Genomic DNA, 19,624 nt, shown 5'->3' on the forward strand with positions numbered 1-19,624 from the left:
CAGTCCCCAGACCTGAATATCATTTAAAATCTGTGGGATGATTTGAAGCGGGCTGTCCATGCTCGGCGACCATCAAACTTAACTGAACTGGAATTGTTTTGTAAACAGGAATGGTCAAATAAACCTTCATCCAGGACCCAGGAACTCATTAAAAGCTACAGGAAGCGACTAGAGGCTGTTATTTTTGCAAAAGGAGGATCTACAAAATATTAATGTCACTTTTATGTTGAGGTGCCCATACTTTTGCACCGGTCAAATTTTGTTTAAATGCAGATTGCACATTTTCTTTTAGTACAATAAACCTCTTTTCAATCCAGAAATATTACTGAGTCCATCAGTTATTAGATATAAGAAACTGAAATAGCTCTAGCAAAAACCCAAATTGTTATAAAGATAAAAGGTTAACATTAATAGGGGTGCCCAAACTTTTTCATATGACTGTATGTTTCTGTATGTTTCTGTATGGTACCTTATGGTTTCCTGTTCGGCAGTCTAACTCCACTTCAGTGCATGCTGCTCCAAATATAAAAGCTGTTGTTTTCACCACACTTTTTGATTCCCTTATAGAGTCTGGATCAGGAATCCTATAAACAAACAAAATTTACTAAAACATCATTTTAATTACTTCTATTTAGTCGGTTTCTATTTTTCACCAAGATTTGTTTAATGACAATAAATCCAAGTTGTATAGAAATACAAACCATGCTATTAGATATTGGCCACTAATACTATTCATCAAAGAGTTTTCAGCAAAAAAACTGGAGTAAAACACCTTAAAAAGTTACAGCTGGAGGTTAAGCAAAACATTTATGTGACTTGACATTATAACGCTAATTTAACCCAGCTCATCAAGACCAATGTAAACAACCCTAATCTTGATGAATCAGGACCATAGTTTTCGTAATTATTCTTTGCTCACAATATTTTATTATGCTCTGACTTTTTTGAGCTGTGTTCATATTCTTAGCCATTCTAAATCCATGAAATTATAATCTTGACTTGCTTCCAGTAGCTTGTGATTTTTATATCTGACTTAATGTACAGAATGTGTAGTATATGTGTCTCCCAGGGAAGGGGGTACTCGGTCCCGAGAGGTTGCAAATGGAAATGTCACTTCAGGTGGCCGTTGCCCAGTCCCGTGCCCTGGTGACGCTTAATAAAAGGGGGTATTTACAAGGGATAATAGAGTTAATGTTCATGACGCTACCTGTGGGTTGCGGTTAAGAATGGAGAACCACCGCTGCTCAACGTGGGTACTCCCAGGGATGATGGTAGTGGCAGCTATGGTGGTAGGCCCTCCGCAGGTAGGACTGTGCCTGGGAGATGTACGGTGTATAATGATGCAGACCACACCAGGTTAACTTTTACAGTCTCTACTCACATGGACCCTCGGCTTCGTGGTTCCGGTCCCAGGAGTATCAGTGCCAATGTAGTGACCCAGGTTGCTCTATACCCGGCACTCTCTGTAATTGAGTCCCCGTAGCGTGGAGCGTTTGGGAACCCTGACTGTCCCTTTTGGGGTACAGTCTCCTTCTCCATAAGGCGGGCAGTGCGGACCCTGCGGGGAGGTAAGTGTCCGAATCCCAATCCTAGTTTATTGCTAATGCCCCCGGATTATTTGGTTCAATGAAGTTCGTGAAGGTATCCTCACCATGCAGGTATTTATCAAACCGTTTGAAACTTGACATTTGAACCTAGGGCCCTGTGCCCCGTGCGTGCTCAGGTCTCAGCGGTATCCCGGTACCCGTCCCGGCTACCTCTATCCTGTGCCCCCGGGGTCACCATTACACGGACCCAGCTCAGGCACGTCTGCACACTCCTGTGTGCTCTCCTCTTCTAGACTGCCACTGATATCTCACTGACCCCTCCCACCAGGCTGGCTATACCCAGGGACTCGTTCCCATTGTGACCATCCCCTTACATGGTTAACCTTTTATGCCCAATGTGGAGAGGAGAACTAGGATTTTAGATGTGTGTTGGTGGAATCGGCACTGTCATGGGGGTGTCACACGGGACGATAAATCGTGCGATCGCATAAGCGATCGCACCCGCCCCCATCGTTTGTGCGTCACGGGCAATTTGTTGCCCATGGTGCACAAAGTCATTTACCCCGTCACACATACTTATCTGCCGGACAACCTCACTGTGGGCGGAGAACATCCTCTTCCTGAAGGGGGAGGGACATTCGGCGTCACAGCGACGTCACACAGCCGCCGGCCAATAGAAGCGGAGGGGCGGAGATGAGCGGGACGTAAACATGCTGCCTAACTCCTTCCTTCCGGATTGCCGGCGGGACACAGGTAAGCTGTGTTCTTCATTCCCGTGATGTCACACGGAGCGATGTGTGCTGCCACGGGAACGGCGAACAACTGGAGCACAGAAGGAGGAACGACTTTTTGAAAATGAATGATGTGTCAACGAGCAACGATAAGGTAAGTATTTTTGCTCGTTCACAGTCGTTCCGAGGTGTCACACGGTATGATATGTCTGACGATGCCGGATGTGCGTCACTAACAACGTAACCCCGATGTCATATCGCCCGATATATCATACCGTGTGACGCCCGCATTACTCCAGGTCCCAGGGGGGAAAGGTCCTGCATCCCCTAGAGGATGCAGTTCCTTGTAGTCCCCTGAGGCTTTCAGCAGCGTTACATATACAGTACTTGGATCTTCTGCAGCCTTTTGACTAGTTTTATATGACTTTGCATTTTAGGATGTCTAATCATACTGTATATCCTGCAAGGGTTCGACTGTGCCACCAGAGTATTAAAGGATTCTATGTTGAGCAAGAATTCAAAGACAATACTAGGCCTCAAAGATCAGGCAAAGACAGCTACAATGATTCACAAATGTCCCTTTGGACCATATTATTGAGGTGTTCTTTGTGCACACTTACAATTAGATGTTCACATGTTCTGTATAGGTGGAAGGTAAGCTATCATAACAATTTTATCTGACACATTATGTAGAGAGGCGCGAGGTGGTAGTCGAGGGCAAGGGATTGACTCTAGATGCCCTGGCACACTGCATGAAATCCTATAATGACCGGAGTAAAGCTCTGAACACCTGGACGTCTAGCGGGACACCAATCGGTATGGTTAACTATGTCAGACATCAGAAGAGGTTAATCCGGTACCTTTAGGGGCCTGGCCACTAGAGTCCACACAAGTAGAAGTCACCCAGCTCCTTGACGGTTAAGGGGCTTGGATGTAAGAATTCCTCTCTCAACAAATTAATTAACCCCCAAAACACCCATTAATGGGTCTCCTCCTTACTAATCTAGGGCTTAGTGCCAGCTGTGGGCTGCCATTAAACCCTTATTACCAAAATTGCCACCACACCAGAGCAATCGGGAAGAGCCAGGTAAATTTCTGGGATTGTCACATCTAATGGGTTTGACAATCCTGATGGCTACAGGCTGCTATTTTAGGCTGGGGGGCCCAATAACCATGGGTCTTCCCAGCCTGAGAATACCAGGCCCAGCAGTTGGGCATTGTCTTGGCTAGGTATAAAAATTGTAGGAGACCGCACGTTGATTTTTAAAATTGTTTATTTAAATATTTTTTGTTTAAAAAAAAAAAAAAAATCGCATGCGGTTCCTCCTATTTTGGTACACAGCCAAGATAAACACATGGCTGGGGCCTGCAGCCTGTAGCCGTATGCTTTATCTGTGCTAGTATCAATATATATGAGGACCGCACAGCATTTTTAAAATTTATTTATTTTACACCAGCAGTATAACGCTGTCAGAGGCGGTGGGGGCACGGTCTGACTGCAGCCAATCAGAGTTCTCAGTGGGCGAGGAAAGCAGTGAATATGTTTGAGGGATAACTGTAGACCCTGGAAGTAGCGCTGCAGCTGCAGGGAGACTTGGTAAGTATGTCCTGCTTTAACTTTTTTGCTTCCTTTTTTTTTTTTTACAGTGGCCAATCACAGCCATGCCAATACTTGACATGGCTGTAATGGAAAAGGAGAGGGTGGTTTTCGCCATCCGAACAATTACCAATCCTTTGCAAGATCACTGACTTTTGTGGTAAATTTGTGGATGTCCAATTCTGATCCAATCCAGCCAAAGATCGTACAATGTTAACATTTTATGATCTTTGCCAATCAGGATTGCTCATCTCTACCATTGATTCAAATGATGCAGACAGTCTCGGTGCACTTTGTCAGACAGAATTTTCTTCTGTATCAAGCTATTTAAGGCGGGTACCAAGAAATGATTGACTTTGTGTTGGAGTATATGGCTCAGAATGATGTCCAGTACACCACAATATGGTCACTGTAAGGTGGTAATACTGGTGTTAGTATAGCAGTTTAGTGGTATTTGTTATTTGTATAGTGGCATTATTTGCTGATAAGTCTGTGTTGTTTATATATTTGTGTTCTTTAATAACTGTATTGGCTTTTTAGGGAGAGGGAACATATATCTTTAGAGACCTGGACAGGGCAACAGGTGCCCACTCATCCAAGCAACAACCTGATTGTTGTAAAGAGGGTGTAGCACCCACGAGGAAAGGGGTTAAGTTTCTCGTCGCCGGGCCTGGTGATGGCGGGTCTGGGGATGTCGCACCTGGTTTCGTGGCCCCGAGGTGTACAATAAAGGAGGGGGTGGTGCACAATTACCAGCCATACAAAGAATACAAGTTGAAATCAAAGGGATTTACCTGTAATGACCAGTTGCCGAAAGACAAATTCTTCGATGGAAAGCTTCTTGTACCTAAGTTAAATAAGCAGAAGCTCAAAAGGTTAATGTTAAAGTTTCAATTAAAACATAGAAATGTATAAAACATTTTTTAAATATTTATTTTATTGATTTATGCACTTCTAGGGCATTTTACATAGTCATATAAACATTGCTTTAAATGCATATAGATATAAGGGAAAGAGCAAATACAATAGGCAAGAGCTTATTGACTGACAAACTCCCTCAGAGAGAAGGGCCAGCCCACGAGGGCTAACAATATATTAGTAGAAAAGGAAGTGTCGGTAGGTAATGGTAAACGCGGCTCTTATGGTTGATTAGCAGAGACAAGGTAATTGAAGAATGCAAGATTTTTATAGAGGTGGATTTTCAGGAAATATTTGAAAGTATAAATAAGGAATTAATCTCCAGAATACAGGGGATTCTCTAGAGAAAAAGGTCTGGTGAGAACCAAAGTGAAGTTTAAGGAGAATAGGGCAGAGGTGTATTGGAGGCTATGTCTGGTATGCTAAGTACATTATATATTGCACATATATTAATACAGTGTTATAAAAACTTACAACTTCTTTCCAAGTAGCTTTAGGATTCAGATTGTGGATTTGTTGTAGACGCTGGAGAAGTATCTGACACGCTTCCTATCAAAAGTAATCACCAGTGTAAGATAAATTGTGTCCAACTGTCAAATGATCTATGCACAACGTGTGAACCAAAATACTTACCCATCACTGTCTTCTGCCATTTCCAGCGCTGCTACGGTCCTCTCCTGCATCATGTGACCGCAGCTCTTTCTTGCCATCTCACATAGTGGACCTTTAAAACCTTTTTTAATGTAAGTCTATGAGAGCCTTGTTCTGAGTTTCACAGAGAAAATACGTAACTCAGAAGAGGCTGTGTGAAGTTACAAGCCACAGCTGCAGACACATTATACAGGAGAGGACCGAACCAGTGAGAAAACAGCAGAAGACATTGACTGCTAATGCATACACTGGAGTGCTACTTTATTCTATTTAATCTATATATTTCTGTATATTCCCCAATTAAATTGATTTTGCTAGAAAAGTTGTTTAATGCAGTAGCCAAACATACAAACAAGTGAGATCTTGCCAAGTTTTCCTGTTCCTACTGGGTGTTTGGAGATAGTTAGCAAGTATGAGACAGAGTTTTATTTTTCTCATGGATTCATGTGAAAAAAAAGACATTTTCCATTGGATGACATTGAGTCCCTTCGCAAAATTGCTTTCACTCATGCTACAGTCATATGAAAAAGTTTGGGCACCCCTATTAATGTTATCCTTTTTTCTTTTTGAACAATTAGGGTTTTTCCAACAGCTATTTCAGTTTCATATATCTAATAACTGATGGACTGAGTAATATTTCTGGATTGAAATGAGCTTTATTGTACTAACAGAAAATGTGCAATCCGCATTTAAACAAAATTTGACCGGTGCAAAAGTATTGGCACCCTTATCAATTTCTTGATTTGAACACTCCTAACTAGGTTTTACTGACTTACTAAAGCACTAAATTGGTTTTGTAACCTCATTGAGCTTTGAACTTCATAGGCAGGTGTATCCAATCATGAGAAAACGTATTTAAGGTGGCCACTTGCAAGTTGTTCTCCTATTTGAATCTCATATGAAGAGTGGCATCATGGGTTCCTCTAAACAACTCTCAAATGATCTGAAAACAAAGATTATTCAACATAGTTGTTCAGGGGAAGGAAACAAAAAAATTGTCTCAGAGATTTAAACGGTCAGTTTCCACTGTGAGGAACATAGTAAGGAAATGGAAGAACACAGGTACAGTTCTTGTTAAGCCCAGAAGTGGCAGGCCAAGAAAAATATCAGAAAGGCAGAGAAGAAGAATGGTGAGAACAGTCATGGACAATCCACAGACCACCTCCAAAGACCTGCAGCATCATTTGCTGCAGATAGTGTCAATGTGCATCGGTCAACAATACAGCGCACGTTGCACAAGGAGAAGCTGTATGGGAGAGTGATGCAAAAGAAGCCGTTTCTGCAAGCACGCCACAAACAGAGTCGCCTGAGGTATGCAAAAGCACATTTGGACAAGCCAGTTACATTTTGGAAGAAGGTCCTGTGGACTGATGAAACAAAGATTGCGCTGTTTGGTCATACAAAAAGGCGTTATGCATGGAGGCAAAAAAACACGGCATTCCAAGAAAAGCACTTGCTACCCACAGTAAAATTTGGTGGAGGTTCCATCATGCTTTGGGGCTGTGTGGCCAATGCCGGCACTGGGAATCTTGTTAAAGTTGAGGGTTGCATGGATTCAACTCAGTATCAGCAGATTCTTGGCAATAATGTGCAAGAATCAGTGACGAAGTTGAAGTTACGCAGGGGATGGATATTTCAGCAAGACAGTGATCCAAAACACCGCTCCAAATCTACTCAGGCATTCATGCAGAGGCACAATTACAATGTTCTGGAATGGCCATCCCAGTCCCCAGACCTGAATATCATTGAAAATCTGTGGGATGATTTGAAGCATGCTGTCCATGCTCGGCGACGAGCAAACTTAACTGAACTGGAATTGTTTTGTAAACAGGAATAGTCAAATATTATACCTTCATCCAGGATCCAGGAACTCATTAAAAGCTATAGGAAGCGACTAGAGGCTGTTATTTTTTGCAAAAGGAGGATCTACAAAATATTAATGTCACTTTTATGTTGAGGTGCCCATACTTTTGCACCGGTCAAATTTTGTTTAAATGCGGATTGCACATTTCCTGTTAGTACAATAAACCACTTTTCAATCCAGAAATATTACTCAGTCCATCAGTTATTAGATATATTAAACTGAAATAGCTGTTGCAAAAACCCAAATTATTATAAAGAAAAAAAGGTTAACATTAATAGGGGTGCCCAAACTTTTTCATATGACTAACTAGTTATTAGTGTAAAAGTACGGATCCATGCAGTTTCAAAAGTATCTCGCTGATCTGGATCTGGCAAGTCAGGAAATAAAAAAAAAGAAAAGAAAAAGTAAAGCAAGTACTTCATCCTTCATAAGTCTCCGGCGCAGCTGTAACTGCTTCCAGGCCATTCATTCTTTACCTTCATGCATATTCGGTGCTTCCCCCGCCCACTGACAGTCCTAGTGTCTGTGATTGGTTTTAGTCAGACGCACCCCTAGCCTGTGTGACAGTGTGTCTGGCTCCTTCCAATCACAGCACCTGTCTGTGGTCACTGTAGATTGGAGTAAAAATAATTAAATAAAAAAAATTGGTGTTGGGTCCCCCCATATTATGATATCCAGCACAGATAAAGCATATGGCTACAGGCTGCAGCTTCCAGCCGTGCGCTTATCTTGGCTCTGTATAAATAAAAAAGAGGAACCGCTGCCTGCTAAACATTTTCTTCCTGAAGCCCACATTGGGTGGTCATGTTGTATGGCTGCTTGCTGTGACTTCAGATGTAGCAGAACTGGAATTGTTGTGGGACCTCGTGTGGATTACGTTGGACCTGGGGAATTTGGGGGTTTATAAAGGAGTGAAAGAGGGTGGGGTTATTTGGTTCTTTATTTCAAATAAATGATTTTTTTTGGGGTGTAATTTAAGGCTTAGTGGCAGCTGTGAGCTGTTATTAACCCCTTATTACCCCGATTTTTATACACCGCCAAGATACGCGCACAGCTTGAGGTTGTAGCCTGTAGCCATATGCTTTATCTGTGCTGGGTATCATACTATGGGAGACCCTACACCAATTTTTTAATTTATTTATTTATTTTTACTCCACTCTAAAGTGACCTGCAGACAGGGTCTGTGATTGCAAGCAGCCAGACACTCTGTCACACAGGCTGGGGGCGCATCTGACTGCAACCAATCACAGATGCCAGGACTGCCAGTGGGCAGGTGAAGCAGTGCATATGCATGAAGGTAAATGAGCCACCCTGGAAGAAGGATGATCGGCCTGGAAGCAGGGAAGCAGTTACAGCCACTCCGGAGACTCGATAAGGATTAAGCGCTTACTCTAATCTTCCTATCCCTTCTACCATCATTTTTAAGCGCCAGATTCTGGTCACCGTAGACTTATATGGGGACTGGCATCCGGCTACATATCAATTCCAGGCTGGACACATTTTTATTAATCCGGTCAGTCCAGCCAATTCCAGATATCTGCATGTTCACCCATCACTACAAGTAACCAATCTATTTGAAAATATAAACCACATCAAATTCTATATTACAAAACAAAAAATGAATATGATAAAAATATTTATTATACAATAATGTATACAAAAATATTAATGTAATGGTTTTGGATCTGCAGAAGTATTGAAGTCATATAGAATTATACTAAAACTTAGGGGCATTAGGGGAATATATTTAGCATTTTCACACCTTATTCCTTTCATGTCAAGGTGGTCTATTACTACACAATATGCTTTGTATGCTGTATCAACGCTAAATTACATAGATATGGAGAATACTTAACTCCCTAAAAAAAAATAAAATAAAAAATAGAATCCATCTGCAGTTAAACTTTCTTTGTGTTATATATGTGCCTATATAGTTACAGGCACATCTATAACTACAGTTGATAATTGCTCAATCTATATAAATTGTGCATTGCCAATTTTATAATTGTTGTATGTCAAAGTATGAGATGATAGGAGTTTTCTTGAGGCATACATTGTTAGAGAAGTATGATGACCTCAGGGAAACATTGTGATATACTGGCCTATGTCTAGACAGATGTCATATATGAAGGTGTGGAAAACAATTACTATTGACATTCAAGTTCACTAATCATTTTGAAGGACTCTCAGTTCTTTTAAACAATTTTTTTATCTCTACTGGCTAACACGGTACAAAGATATATTATATAAGACGCCTATTGGAGGTGCCAGACCTCAGTGGGCACAATGCTACATATCTGGTGGACCTGCCCAGGGATACAGGGTCTTTGGAAAGATGTCTTTGCTCTCTATAACCATTTACATTACACGGAAGTGACACCCTCACCGGAAGTAGCCCTCTTATCAATGTATACAGGGGCAGTCTCCAAGGCGAAGAAAGGCTTGCTCTCGTACTTTATGATTTCAATGAGGCAAATCATACCGAGGCATTGGAGATCCCCCTGTACATTGAGGAGAGCAGACTGGGTAGAGGCTATGGATGGCCTGTGGCGTCTGAAGGAGTTGAGAGCGTTTGATGAAGGGAAAGACTCCTTGTGTTTCTCGGTTTGGTATCCGTGGCTTCAGTATAGAGAAACACAGCAATTCCAAACCTGGTTACTCACAGGCGCTCTATCACAATAAATATTCAAGAAGCCGGGATGGGCTCCCGGACACAGGAGTGGCGTGGCATCACAATACAGACCTTCTCCTCCCCCCCCATTTCCCCATGTCTTCCCCTCCTTCCCTTTTTCTCTACCTATCTTTCTCTCCCTCTCTCTATATCTCTTTCTTACCTAATTGATATACATAGGGTCATGTTTTCATACCTATTGAACCAGACTATACAGAAGGAAGTTGCCTTTAACACTTTACACAGAATAAATATAAAGATAGAAGATTATTACATGTTAAAATTAAGATGTTCTATAGGATGTTTTACAGATTTTACCTTCCACATGATTTCAGATACATTTCATAGTACCATATGTTTTACGAGACTTAAAGACATAGGTTATTTTATAATCTTCATATACTGTAACATTGAGTAACATGAAAGACCCTTATGCATTTCTTATCTTCTGTTATATGAAAACTTTTGAAATAATAAGGAAATATTAAACGAAAAAGTGCAACTGCAGAAAATACCATTGCATGGGATAAAGAAAATTACAAAAAAGAAAGAAACAGAACAAAAGGAAAGAGATTACAAGCCTAATATGTACAAATGAGAAATGATTGGTTAATGGAATGGGAATCACTATTTCATTTATCAAAATCAACAATAGGGAATGTCAGGATAGAAAATAGTTGTTCCTATGGGATGTTATGGTGACACTTAAATCAGTCTACATACAGATAGAGGAAGAACTGCACTATTGTATGCTAGTGATGTCGCCTTTTACTTATAAGCATACTTATTAACCCCTTAACGACCCATGACGTACTAGATACGTCATGGATCGTGTGCCGGTAAGCCCCGCCCCCTGCCGCCGGTCGGCGGCGGCGAGACGCGCACATATCAGCTGTTATCAACAGCTGATATGTGTGCCTGCTAGCCGCGGGTGGAATCGCTTCCACCCGCGGCCATTAACCCCTTACATTTCGCTGCCAAAGTCTTGGCAGCGATATGTATATGGGCGCCGCCATGACAGTGACTTACCCCGCCCCCGCCGGAAGTCACATGACATGATCACGTGACTTTCGGCAGTTGCCATGGTAGCACAGGGTCATGTGATGACGCCTGTGGCTAACATGAGTCACTTCCTCTCAATGCCGGAATACAGCCGGCATTGAAAGTGAAGCAGCAAATCTGCAGTTCTCAGCTCTGTAGCTGAGATCTGCAGATAGAGCGATCGGATTGCTGATCGCAATAGCCCCCTAGGGGGACTAGTAAAATAAAAAAAATAAAAAAAGTAAAAAAAAAAGTTTTAAAAAATTAAAAAAAAATAAAAAAACCTAAAAGTTCAAATCACCCCCCTTTCACCCCATTGAAAATTAAAGGGTTAAAAAAATAAAAAATACACACATATTTGGTATCGCCACGTTCAGAAATGCCCGATCTATCAAAATATAAAATCAATGAATCTGATCAGTAAACGGCGTAGCGGCAAAAAAATTCCAAACGCCAAAATTACGTTTTTTGGTCGCCACAAATTTTGCGCAAAATGCAATAACAGGCGATCAAAACGTAGCATCTGCGCAAAAATGGTACCGTTAAGAACGTCAGGTCGAGACGCAAAAAATAAGCCATCACTGAGCCTCAGATCCTGAAAAATGAGAACGCTACGGGTTTTGGAAAATGGCGCAAAACGTGCGCCACGTTTTTCGGACAAGCTTGTGAATTTTTTTTAACCCCTTAGATACAAGTAAACCTATACATGTTTGGTGTCTATAAACTCGCACCGACCTGAGGCATCATACCCACATATCAGTTTTACCATATAGTGAACACGGTGAATAAAATATCCCAAAAACTATTGTACAATCCCACTTTTTTTGCAATTTTTCCGCACTTGGAATTTTTTTGCCGTTTTCCAGTACACTATATGGTAAAACTTATGGTTTTATTTAAAAGTACAACTCGTCCCGCAAAAAACAAGCCCTCATATGGCAAGATTGATGGAAAAATAAAAAAGTTACGCCTCTCAGAAGAAGGGGAGCAAAAAACAAAAACGCAAAAAAACGGAAAGTGCCCGGGGGCTGAAGGGGTTAAACTTAGGCCTCTTTCACATGTCAGTATTTTACATCAGTGTCGCATCGGTATTTGCATGCCAAAACTAGGCGTATAACTTAGGCCTCTTTCACACATCAGTGAAAAACACAGACTTTTTTACTGTCGTGTTGAAGGTGAGTATGGCCCTCAATGTGCCATGATCTTGACATACGTGTGTTCTCCGTGTGCTACCCATGATAGCACACAGAGATCAGGAACTTTTTACTCACCTGTCCCCAGCGTTGGTGTCTGTGGTGCTGATGTCTCCGGCGCTGTGGTCACACATACTTCTGGGTCCACGGTGCAGTGAATATGCAATGAGCATAATGAGTGGTCCATGAAGCAGGAGATAGCAGCGCCAAAGACAGCATCGCAGGAGACAGGTAAGTATAGAAAAGCATTTCATTTCATAGACAAATGATTAATCTGGTACGTGTCACACAGATCATAACACTGTGTGGTCCGTGTGATAGCAGTGGTGCCAGAGAAAAACAGACTTGTCTCCGTGCAGGACACACGAACAAACATGCATGTGCACTGCACAGACATACAGTCAGTGAAAAAAAATCACTGCAGCGTGCGCAGACCCATCGATTTTAATAGGTCTATGTATGTCCGTGATTCCGGTACGTATAACAATGGCGACATACATTCTGGAATCACTGAAGAGTGAAGAGGGCCTTACAAAGAACTATAATTGAATGTTTGACTTCTGTTCACTGGTTTGGAGACGTTTTTGGTTTTGACTTCCAAATACTGATGAAACACTGATGCAAAATACTGACGTGTGAAAGAAGCCTAAGGCACATTCTGGGTTTTTTTTCTGATCAGTGACCTATCTGTATTTAAGGCCTCTGTCACACATTCGTGCCTCCGGTACGTGTTTGGCAGTTTTTTCATGTACCAGAGGCACGTACACACGTGGACATATGATTTCATAATGGTTTGAACACACTTAAGTATTTTGAAACGGAATGTGTGTCCGTTCCGTATTTAAGTGTGTCCGTGTGTTCCTCACGCCGACATGTACACGTTTTCTCCGGCAGCACGGGTGTCACGCGGACCGCACCCGTACCACACGGATGTAGTGTGGATGCGGTCCCGTGTGACACGCGCCGGAGAAACACGTGTCATTATTTTAAAATAAAAAAAAACAAAACACATACCTCCACAAGCTCTGCAGAATCTCCCGCTGTAAACAGATTCTGCCGACCGCCACACATTATGAGCGTGTTATGGAGGTGGGCGTGCTGTCATGGGTCTCTAATCTCCGCCCCTCCGCTCGGCCGGAAGCAGCATCAGTAGCGAGTGGGCGGGGCTGGAGCTGAAGATCAGAACCCTGGACAGCAGCGAGGATCACGTGAGTATGCAAATTACCGGTTCTCTGCATGTTATCGTGGATAGCACACAGAGAACACACGTGGCCCGCACGTACCGGAGATACGTACTTACCACACGCAACACGCATGGAAAATACGTGTCTCACGGCACGTGCGTGACTTCCACGTGAGTGTGGCAGAGGCCTAAGATGAATAGCCCACTATGCCAAAAAGCTTTTCGAAACCACTCACACATCTGTTTTTCTTATAACTGATCAATATTTCCATGTCACACTCAGTGCATATCTTATTATTCTCATTATTACTCTTATTCTCATCCGTATTTGTAGATGACTCAACAATTAAATTCTTTGAGGATCTTTCAAAAAGGATAAAAATTGGAAGACATTAATTCTTCATTTGATTTACATTTATCTTTTTTTAACAATTCATTGCTAATTGTCAGTGAAAAAAAAAAGGGAAAACAGTTTACCTCCTTCAGTTTTTAAAGAGCTTATTTAGAATTAGTTTGACAAAAGATCTTTCATTCTTATCATCTGTCATCCACAAATAATGTTTCACAAAAAGATGATTTGTTATTGTAAAAGTATAACAAGATTTGATGACTATAACAGCCCATATGGACTAAAGGCCCCGTTACACGCAACAACATCACTAACGAGATGTTGCTGGGGTCACGGAATTCGTGACACATCCGGCCTCGTTAGCGACGTCGTTGCGTGTGACACTTACGAGCGATCACTAACGATCCCAAATACTCACCAAATTGTTGATTGTTGATACGTCGTTCATTTTCAAAATATCGTTGCCCGTTCTGGATGCAGGTTGTTTGTCATTCCTGAGAGAGTACACATCGCTACGTGTGACACCTCGGGAACGACGAACAGCGTTCCTCTTCGCTCCTCCGCTTCTATTGGTGGCCTGCTGTGTGACGTCGCTGTGACGCCGCATGAAGCGTCCCCTTAAAAAAGGTTGTTCGCCGGCCACAGCGACGTCGTTAGGAAGGTAGGTTCGTGTGATGCGTACCTGCAATATTGTTCACCACGGGCAGCAATGTCACAGCGTGTAAAGTGGCCTTAAGATAAATACCATCAACTACTTCAGTCTAATTTGTATGACCACCCAAAAATGTTCATTGCTGCAGCACAAACTGAAAATATGGTATGTCTGTCCCTGCTCCTATACTCTTAATTACTACTTCTTATGCTATAATATATTGTAACGTTGCGCCCTGCAACGTGGGGGTTTCACTCGCTTGCAGCGGTGTGAGGTAGCTTCAGCAACACACGTACACAGTCTCTTCATAGAAATGCTGGCAGTTTATTAAAAACACTCAGCATAAACTGCCCTCAAACATAAACAATAAGTCCATAATGGAAGTTTAGCAACTTCCCCACTCTCTGGCTCCTGCCAGCGTACAACTCTAGCCAAGGTTCCTTCCAGCACCCAGGGCCCTCTGCAGACCCCTGTCTGTCTCTCCTCCTGGAGAGATTCGGCCCTACAGCCCTGGCCTGGCTGCACTCACCTCAGACTCAATATCAGAGCCTTGTGATCAGCCTCCATGCAGGCTGATACACCCAAAGCTCCTGGCTCTGCTCTCACTTGTTTCCAGTCCACACACTGGACATCTAGCGCCAGTCTCTCTCTAGACTGCCCTAGACACACTCCACCCAGGTTCAGAGACAGGATTGCTTTAACCCCTGGAGCCACACCCACAGGTGGTAAGGAGTGTGTAATCAGCATCACACACCCTTCCATGGCTCTGCATGTAATGCAATCCTGTGGAACCAGAGGTCCCAGCCAGCTTCACATTGCAGAGCACCCACGCTTCTGCAAAACATACCGGCCCTTTGTAATACAGCCGGTTGATACCTCACATACCCTCCCCCTCTGTTCAAACCCGTAGGGGAGAACACTTGCCAATGACCTGGGGCCGTGTAAAAACCTTAAAATTAATACATCAAGTTATCAAATATTTCATAGTAAGACATATACGTTTATAGTTCTGTTTATGTTGGAGGGCATAATTTATTAATTAAGTTTTTATAAGGAATAAGTATTAAAATATCCATATTGAATATATATATATGCTGAGCATGGAAGGATATATATAAATCCTTCCAGAAGCTTCCCGAGGCTTCCAGAAGGTTACGTAATATGGAACTATATTCAACTATGTTCCACTAGAACACCCTATATGGGCTGAGCAGCTGGTATATACTACACGATGGAGGGGGTTACTGGGGGCTCCTTCACACTGCCTGCTGTGAGAAGACTCGAGGCTGCAAAGATGAAGACACGCTAAGAGAAGACATCCCCTGCATTGCCGTTCAGGAACCAAAGACAGATGGGTAAAGACTTCCCATTGTTCAGTATGGACTAAATGAACTCTTTTTTACATAAGCTATCAAAGTATATTATTTTTTTCCTTTCTGTAACTGAACCCTGGCAACCATTTTTAAATAGATAAAATACATTTATTTTTTACATCTTTGGAAGTTCTTTCTTTCATGCGGCCTTTACGTATTTGACGAAAAATATATTTAAGAGTATATTTTTTAACATTTTGGCGAGTCAGCTATTCGTGATTTTTTTACATTTTTTTGTTGTTCCTTCACTTTGCATAAGGGGGGTATCTCAAGTACTCAAGTATCTCCTGCAAAGGATCAGGAATCGACAATTTATAAAAAAATCACGCAGAACCTAGGAAATACGTATAAGTGAAGATTGCATGAATGTTTTTTTAATGAACTTTAAAGTCTTTACAAAGTTACAGAAGTTAACTTTTGACGTATTTTTGAGCAAGAAAGATAAAGTCAGTCCATAAGAAGTATTGGACGTGCTGAACAAGGTGAATCAAGTCTTACAGGATCATCCATCAGATCATCTGATCATTTCACGTAAGAAAATGGATTTTATCTCTTCATATGTAAAGCAAAGTAAACTTCAGTTCACTTATCCAGATATTTCTAATGTAGAAGAGATTTGGTTACGCTTTTATGAGGAGTGTGAACTTGAGAATTCACGTATAGAATGTGTAAGGTCTTTTAATAGAGAGAAACAGAAAATCAGAAATGTCTGTCATTTAGTCTATGATTTTCACAAGTTAATCGTAGAAAAGTGTAAAAATGGTGGAAATAGACAACCTGAATTGTCAGGAGAGTTAGTGACAGAGAAATCCAAAGACTGCTTAGAACTTGGAATGTCAGTCAGTGATATTGTGAATTCTGACTGTAATGTTGGCTGTAATTTTGTAAATCAGAATTTTGATAATGGCGGCAGACATGTGTTAAGTAATCAAGGTGATTTTCAGGACACTGGGAAAGAAGCAGGAAATGACGTAGAGAAGCCAGAAGGGGGAGGAGCCAGAATGGGACACAGGCAGAAAGATGTGCAGAAAGGACACGTGGAGAGAGAAAATGGCGACGATCAGTTTCTAAAAATAGAACAGGCCAAGTTAGGGATTACACTTAGAAAAAATTTATTGGACATATGCAAATTAATTCCCGCATATAATCCTAAAATACATGTTTGCAGAAATTCAGAGATATTTGAAAGTTCCATCGAGAAATTAAACTTAACCAATAGTGAGACGAATCAGTTATTCCGTATGTGGATACCTCAGCACTTCTTTAGACAATTGGCTTTGAAAAAGTTTTCTGACAATGAGACATTTGATTGTTCAAATGATAACGATATCATAAGGCTGAAAAATCTCATATTCTGTACAAGGAATGAATCTGATCCAAACTATGAGATGTTGAAGGAATTACAAATTGAACAGAATGAGAGTACGTTCTCATTTATGTCCGTTTTTGAACGTTTGTATAGGGCGGTTATTCCAAATGTCAGATTGGATGGAATGATACGTTTATTCATCAAGAAATTTAATTTCCTTGATAATGCAGCCTGTGCAGTGGCATTAAATAAAAAGTCCCTATTCGAATGTACGACATTTATCGATTTTGTTAGAAATCGCCAAAGTCAATCAAAACAGAAATTAATTAATTCTGAAAAACCAACACAAAAAAGGGTGAGTTTTTGTGAAAAACCAACAGTGTCTCCCAGATCCAGATATTTCTGTGACAGGGTATATGCAATTCGGAGGAAGATGCATACGTGTTATAAACCATACAATCCACCCCAATTTCTGTCATCTAAAAGTCTTTTTCCACAGGAAAAACCCTTGTCACCAGTGACGGGATCGATCACTGGGATTGAGGATCCCAGACAAATGATGAGTAAAAGCTTTGAAAACCAGAAACAGGTGTCTTGTGGAGATCCTCTCCCTGGGATAGGATTTGATAGCCAGCAACAGCTGGGGGGGTCTTTCAGAGAGGGACATTCTCTCTCATATAAGAGAAAGCCTTGAATTACATAAGTTCCGAGATTCCTATAAGTTCAAAGGGAATCTAATAAATCGAATCTTTGAAGAAAAAATTAGGTATGGTCTTCAGTTAAATAAAGTGGATTTCTGGGTAAATTAATTTTATTGTTTGACAAATTGCTTATTCATATACAGTGAATCAATATATATATATATACACACATATATATATATATATATATATATATATATATATATATATATATATATATTAAAAGTAGTGATAGTAAATCAAGGTCATATTTTCATTTAGTCAAATGATAGTTTAATGTTATAAATTAATAATTTGATCTCTGTATATGAATAATAATATTTAAAATAAAACAATAAGAGAAAGTAACAGATTCAAAGTGTTTCATTTTTATCATAAATATGATAATAATTTTATTCTTTTATTTCCCTCAGAATTTATCAGTAAAGCAGATTGATGAAGTATTAACTTTTTATTTATACATATGTTCTTGTCCTCAATCAGGTAACATATATTTTATTGGGTAAGATTAATCGCGAAAGCACGATTAATATTATTATTTCCTCAGGTACCAATTGCCAGAGAACGATTACTTTAATGTTTCTTTAATGAATATATATCTTCTTTAGAGTTATTAGAAATGTAATCTGAGCCTTGGAGTGGTATAAAACTGCTTGCTGTCTTGGAATGGTGTTCCTTGCACGTGACCAAAGCATGTGACTTGGTACTAAAGCTAAAAATAAATGTTTGTTCCATGGTCATATGTACAGTCTGTAATTCTTTGGAATTTGTTTTTTTCGAGAAGTACTTCAAATTAGTAACATAATTTTTGAAATGCGCATAGAATAATTGGAAAAAAAGGGATATGTGTTTGTCAGTTTCTATGTAGAAGTATATGTTACAGACCCATGGCAGTCTTGTGTGCATAGATGTGTCAATGAATGATTGATTGTTTGAGCAGCTGCTAAAGTCAAAGTATTTGGATCCAGAGAGAGAAAAAAAAAAAAAAGGGGGAATTTTTGTTTTAACTTAGAAGTTATAAGATATGTATGTATACTATATAGAATAAATAAGTTATAGTACATAAGTATAAATAATGAAGGAATTTATACAAGATATATATTTTAATTCTTAGACATATGTCTTTAGTATAGAGATATTAGGATTTTTTTTTTTTTTATTATTAAGGGTTTATTCTGAAGAGTTACATTCTAGAATAAGGTTATAACGTTTTGATTTTCTTATATCTTTTGTGTTAGTCACTTCTTTTACTGATACACAGATTGGTAATCATTTTTTCTTTTCAAATATGGAAGTGATATTTATAATATGGTCTTGAAGATATACAACACAAATTTTAATTTAATTTAATCTAAACATATTAATTTTTATAATATCATATTTCATGATATTGAAAGGGAGAGGTTTGGTCTCAATCACACACATTTATATTTGATAAATATATGTGTTTACAGGATACTTTAATAATTAATATTTCAAGTACAAAGGAAGAATTGGGAATAAAAAAATATATTTGAAGTATATCATAATGCATTTATATACTAAGAGAAGTGTATTATTTGCAAGGTTACATGACTTAATTATTTTTATTGGTTATTGATAGGTTTGGTAATTTTATAAGATACTGGTAATATTAAGGTTATCTGGTAACATTAAGGTTATGTATTATTAAAGACATAGGTGTTATATACATAGAAGGCCTTATTTTTATTTCAATTTTTATTTTTATTCCGATTTTCATTTTTCCTTTTATTCCTATTTTTTATATTAATTATTATTTAATATTCACATTTTTAATCAAAATCTTAATTCTACAATTTTTATTTTTTCTTCAGATTTTAAAT

General features: G+C 40.0%; 1 protein-coding gene across 1 annotated transcript in view; it reads right to left on the reverse strand.

Annotated features, from left to right (window-relative positions):
* The window catches only part of LOC142245187 (aldehyde oxidase-like), a 200,644-nt gene that overhangs the window by 9,796 nt on the left and 171,224 nt on the right, over positions 1–19,624 (reverse strand). Inside the window, exons 22-24 of the mRNA XM_075317643.1 lie at positions 5,268–5,342; positions 4,670–4,722; positions 470–584 (exon numbers count right to left, since the gene is read on the reverse strand). Of these exons, the coding sequence (XP_075173758.1) occupies positions 470–584; positions 4,670–4,722; positions 5,268–5,342 (243 nt within the window). The remainder of the gene's footprint in view (positions 1–469; positions 585–4,669; positions 4,723–5,267; positions 5,343–19,624) is intronic.

Source organism: Anomaloglossus baeobatrachus, chromosome 7 (genome assembly GCF_048569485.1).
Source record: "Anomaloglossus baeobatrachus isolate aAnoBae1 chromosome 7, aAnoBae1.hap1, whole genome shotgun sequence".
Classification (NCBI taxonomy): domain Eukaryota; kingdom Metazoa; phylum Chordata; class Amphibia; order Anura; family Aromobatidae; genus Anomaloglossus; species Anomaloglossus baeobatrachus.